The following is a 6,000-nucleotide window of genomic DNA, read 5'->3' as shown; positions in this document are numbered from 1 at the left end:
GGAGGAAACTATTTGTTGCAGCACCTTTTAAATTTCATACCATTTTGGCTCTTAACCACATGAGATATGTATTGGTATACATTTTTAGGTCATGACTATTCCCTAACCGATTTGAGATATACTGTATGAATGCACATATATATTCAACAAAGATAAACCTCATACATAAAAAAACACCGTACTGGTCCTGAAAGCTGTGAAACCCTAGGAAAAAGACATATCTACCTTGTTTCGCTTATCCTTAAAGTGACAGTCCAGCCAGTTTAAGAAAAATATATAATAAAGGGCCAACCGCCCATCGCTGCTATTCTAGTGCTTACTGAGGTTCCCCGCTGATCTCCACCTTCTGGTCTTTCTGCGAGAAATGGCCACTCAGCCAATTACTGGCCGAGGTGGGTCACCACTGCGGTCAGCGATTGGCTGCGCAGGCATTTCTTGCATGTCAAGGGGGACCAGGAAGCAGAGGCCAATGGGGCCCAGGAACCGTTGAAAAAGGAGCAGAGGGGATCAACTTTTTCATTTTGTTAGGCCATTCCAAATTATCGACCACAAACCGTCTTTAATTAACTTACATGGTCCCACAAACCTTACTTTATAAATTTACAGGCAGAGCATGAGAACAGCTGCTTTGGACCTAGCAAGCTATGAGTGGCTTACAAGAAGGAACTAAGGATTGGCGGGGACAATACAAGTTAAATGGGTTGTGCAGCCAGTGCATATCCTAAAGATAGGTCATCAATAACGGATTGCTGGGGATCTGACTACCAGCACCCCTGTCGATCACCAATTTAAAGAGGAGGCGGTGCTCACGTGAGCTCTACCTTCCTCTTGAGGATTATCCTGCACATCGTCTCATAAGTGTCAGTGGTGCAGTGTAATTACAAGCACTTGTTCCATTCACTAGAACGGGATGAACACTGGTGATTACACTGCGCCGCTGCAAGCGAGACTACATACAGTGTGATCTTGAAGAGGAAGCAGCACTTATACAAAAGCCGCCTCCTCTTCAAACAGTTGATTGGCGGGTATGCCAGGAGTCAGACCACCACCAATCAGATATTGCTGACCTATCCTGATGATAGGTCATCAATATGTATTGGCTGCAGAACCCCTTTAATCTTAAAGGGGTTGTCAGAGTTCAGAGCTGAACACGGACATAAGCTCCCCTCCAACTCATTTGGCCTGCGAGTGGTGCTCCCCCTTTCCCTGCACGGTTTGCTTACTGCCGGTGACGTAACCCATCTGTTTGTCCGTATGCTAGGCAGAGTCTTCCACCTAGCAGTGATCCTAGCATACCCATGAGAAACCTGTTACGTCATCGATCGTGAAGAAAAAGCCCTTTCCCTGCACAATGCAAAAAATGCTCTGATGCTCCACTCATACAGGCTAAAATGAGTGAAGGGGAGCTCATGTCTGGGTTCAGCTCTGAACCCGGACTGCCCCATTAAGTAGTGAGAGAATTATTACGTACACAAGAGATTTGATCACTAGGAACGACATCCAATTTAATACATAATAAAAAATGAACAGCTTATTCTAGTTGCTAAATCAATGTCACATAATGTATTTGGTATTTGACACATTTGTTTCTCTGCAGTGGCACAAATGAGCAAAAAGTGATATAAATGGTGACGCTGTATAGACAAAAGTCATGTGAAAAATGTAAGGAAGGGGTATGAAATGCCTATAGATTGCTACACCCTTAGCATTCAGTGTGCAACTGCAAACACAAGAAAATAAAACCAGTGTACAGTACTAGTACTGTTTAAATAACACACAAGAGTATACATTGCAGCATAAGTAATACTACACACATACGTTCTCAGTACATGCTGGTATATATGTTCTCAACCATACATACGCTCTTGTGCTTGACACAAGCAAACATACAAAAGCGACATGGCTATTATCACACAGTCTCACATTCCATCCGTCTGCTCTCACAGTATCTGAAGGCTCTATAATAAGGTAGATTGCTAAATTGTTTGGAGCTACCACTGTCATTTGTTTTGTTTTTAGTCTTTTTTTTTTTCCTGTTTAAATATAAAAGCACATGCTAAAAGATCACATCCACGTAATCTTGCAGCAAAAAACACTCGGAATGATCACACGAAAACCAGGGAATGTTAGTGCACACACAAAATAAGCTAAGGAATATAAAAAATAATCTTTGGAGTCCCAATCACACGGTTAGTATAACAATCCCATAATTGTGAAGACTAATTAGAAGCTTTATAATTGATTAAATCACACAGTGCAAAAAGAGATCCATCGACCCTTTTGTGTAAAGAATAGGCTGGAAGCCACACGGGTTAAGTTCAATGGATGGTTGCTATGCATGTGCATTGGAAAATACACAAATACACATGTGACTAGGAACACCCGAGCTGGACTTGTGCTGTCAGACCGGTCATTCGGAATCACGATGAACTTCTGAAGCATCAGCTCGACATATAGGGCAGGTACGGTTTGCCTGACGATAAAGAAAGAAAAAGAAAGAATGTGGTAAAACTGATAAAAAAACAAACAAAAAATGATCGTAAAAAGGACAAATATGATATAAAATGCAGTTGAAGTATGGATTTAAGATGTAGCAACGCATTAAAATAGCTGGAGTGCGAACTTGTTTTGATAAAATCTTACCTTAAGCCACTTGTCAACACACTTGGCATGGAATTCATGGTTGCACGGTAGGACTCTTAGAAGTTGCCTTGACTCGAAATCACACATGCATACTACACACCTGGAGAAGGAAAAGGAAACATTGGTTAATTTCACACTTGGTCAGGCATATACATTGGAAACAATGGACATCACTGTTAGGCCTCATGCACACGACCGTTGTGTGCATCCGTGGCTGTTATGCCGTTTTTTTTTCCGTGGACCCATTGACTTTCAATGGGTCAGTGGAAAAATCAGAAAATGCACCGTTTTGCAACCGCATCCGTGATCCGTGTTTCCTGTCCGTCCAAAAAAAATATGACCTGTCCAATTTTTTTGGACGGACAACGGTTCACGGACCCATTCAAGTCAATGGGTCCGTGAAAGGACACGGATGCACACAATATTGGCATCCGCGTCCGTGGCCGTAGGTTACTTTCATACAGACGGATCCGAAGATCCGTCTGCATAAAAGCTTTTTCAGAGCTGAGTTTTCACTTCGTGAAAACTTAGAACCGACAGTATATTCTAACACAGAGGCGTTCCCATAGTGATGGGGACGCTTCTAGTTAGAATATACTACGAACTGTGTACATGACTGCCCCCTGCTGCCTGGCAGCACCCGATCTCTTACAGGGGGCTGTGATCCGCACAATTAACCCCTCAGGTGCTGCTGAGGGGTTAATTGTGCATATCATAGCCCCCTATAAAGAGATCAGGGGCTGCCAGGCAGGAGGGGGCAGACCCCCCCATCCCTCCCCAGTTTTAATTTAATTGGTGGCCAGTGCTGCCCCCCCGGCCCCCCCCCCCTCCCTCTATTGTATTAATTTCATTGGTGGCCAGTGTGCGGCCCCCCTCCCTCCCTCTATTGTATTATCATTGGTGGTCAGTGTGCGCCCCCCCTCTGTTTTAATATCATTGGTGGCCAGTGTGCGGCCTCCCCTCTCTCCCTCCCCCCATCATTGGTGGCAGCGGAGAGTTCCGATCGGAGTCCCAGTTTAATCGCTGGGGCTCCGATCGGTAACCATGGCAACCAAGACACTACTGTAGTCCTGGTTGCCATTGTTACTTAGCAATATTAGAAGCATCATACTTACCTGCTGCGCTGTCTGTGACCGGCCGGGAGCTCCTCCTACTGGTAAGTGACAGATCATTAAGCAATGCGTCGCACAGACCTGTCACTTATTAGTAGGAGGAGCTCTCGGCCAGTCACAGACAGCGCAGCAAGTAAGTATGATGCTTCTAATATTGCTAAGTAACCATGGCAACCAGGACTACAGTAGTGTCCTGGTTGCCATGGTTACCGATCGGAGCCCCAGCGATTAAACTGCGACTCCGATCGGAACTCTCCGCTGCCACCAATGATCGGGGGGGGGGAGAATTTGAAGGATCTGTTGACAAAGGCTTAGAACACTGGCCACCAATGATATTAAAACAATAGAGGGGGGGCCGGGGCGCACACTGGCCACCAATGATATTCAAACTGGGGAGGGAGGGGGGTCTGCCCCCTGCTGCCTGGCAGCCCCTGATCTCTTACAGAGGGCTATGATAAGCACAATTAACCCCTTCAGGTGCGGCACCTGAGGGGTTAATTGTGCTGATCACAGCCCCCTGTAAGAGATCAGTTGCTGCCAGGCAGCAGGGGGCAGTCATGTACACAGTTCGTAGGATATTCTAACTTGAAGCGTCCCCATCACCATGGGAACGCCTCTGTGTTAGAATATACTGTCGGATATGAGTTTCACGATCTAACTCAAATCCGATGGTATATTCTAACAGAGGCGTTCCCATGGTGATGGGGACGCTTCAAGTTAAAATATACCATCGGATTGGAGAAAACTCTGATCCTATGGTATATTAACTCCTGACTTTACATTGAAAGTCAATGGGGGACGGATCCGTTTGCAATTGCACCATATTGTGTCAACGTCAAACGGATCCGTCCCCATTGACTTGCATTGTAAGTCAGGACGGATCCGTTTGGCTCCGCACGGCCAGGCGGAAACCAAAACGACTTTTTTTTCATGTCCGTGGATCCTCCAAAAATCAAGGAAGACCCATGGACGAAAAAACGGTCACGGATCACAGACCAACGGAACCCCGTTTTGCGGACTGTGAAAAAATACTGTCGTGTGCATGAGTCCTTATGCTCATGAAAATACGGGTGTATGTGGGCATATTAATTAGTACACAAATATCACCAAAAAATTGCTAAGAAAAATATTTGTTTAATTTTTCACATCTCCGTTGATAGTTTATATAAATCCTACAATTTTTACACTGTTCGCCAAGCTAAATAGGCTGACACTTCCTATACAGATCACTTTTCAGCAGTCATCTCATTATCATTGCAAACAGAATTACAATGCCAGAAAACACCTCTGTATAAATACCAAACCATTTATAAAAAAGGTAAAACATAAGACTCAGTATCTAGTACTGACACCCTAAATCCTGTTAAAAGGTTTATTAAAATGCTATTTAAGTGTAATCTAGAGAAGGTGTTTCAGAGACGTTCCGTCTTCTTCTCCGGGTACATAAAAAGGAACAAGCAATTGTGTTTATAACAAAGAACAACATGTAATACCATTATATAAAAGATATTTGATGAGGCACAAGTGTAACTAAAAAACCTTTACACCGCTCAATTAGGCAGATGATTGTGGGGGGCTATGGGGAATAGTATTAATACTAAGGGCACTATGGGGGTATTCCTGCTTCTAAGGCGCAATGGAGGAAAATTATTAGTATTGGGGGCACTGAAGGGGCACCATTACTACAAAGAGCACTGTGGGAAATAATTATTACTTTGGGTGGGACTTTTGGGAGCCCCATTACTGTGGAGGGCACCTGGGCACAATTATTTTTTGGGGACACACAAATGTTTTGCCACTATTTGCTGGGTGCAATTATTTCTAGGGCACTGCGTATGGTACTGGTATTTTCAGTGGGACAGTTTCTGCCATACAGTATTGGGGATCACAATGAACACAATATTGGGGATGGCATATTAAGAAAGTTTGGAGGATGATGGAAAACAGGAACCTATGATGTTTGTATGGGAAACTCTGCAGAGATTAAACATGGCTGAAAAAAGTCATCATGATGGTCTGGTCTGAATGGAGATGATAAGGACATCAAAGGAGATCATGCTGGATGTATTGCTGTATATATGTAGTGTTGCACTCTCCTGCATGTTTTGTAGAGTGGAATATAATTTAAAACTTAATAGTCATCCATCATTGGGCCTAATGTGATGTTTGTCATTTTGACAGGAAGATTAGTGCTGCATGCTGTACAATTCTTTCTGGAAAATTTGAAGGATCTGTTGACAAAGGC

The 6,000-nt window shown here is 43.8% G+C and overlaps 1 protein-coding gene across 8 annotated transcripts in view; it reads right to left on the bottom strand.

The window, feature by feature from the left end:
- Positions 1-1,989: 1,989 nt before the first annotated feature.
- The window catches only part of RNF38 (ring finger protein 38), a 374,424-nt gene continuing 370,413 nt past the window's right edge, over positions 1,990-6,000 (bottom strand). For 7 of the 8 annotated variants that reach the window (XM_040417366.1, XM_040417368.1, XM_040417374.1 and 4 more), the window contains 2 exons: positions 2,644-2,743; positions 1,990-2,473 (listed from right to left, as the gene is read on the bottom strand). In XM_040417366.1, the coding sequence (XP_040273300.1) occupies positions 2,411-2,473; positions 2,644-2,743 (163 nt within the window). In that variant the 3' untranslated portion in view covers positions 1,990-2,410. The remainder of the gene's footprint in view (positions 2,474-2,643; positions 2,744-6,000) is intronic. The other variant, XM_040417367.1, reaches the window with a different exon arrangement.

Source organism: Bufo bufo, chromosome 2 (assembly GCF_905171765.1).
Source record: "Bufo bufo chromosome 2, aBufBuf1.1, whole genome shotgun sequence".
NCBI lineage: Eukaryota > Metazoa > Chordata > Amphibia > Anura > Bufonidae > Bufo > Bufo bufo.
Note: the sequence above shows the minus strand (reverse complement) of the source record. Positions and strands in the feature narration are given on the sequence as shown.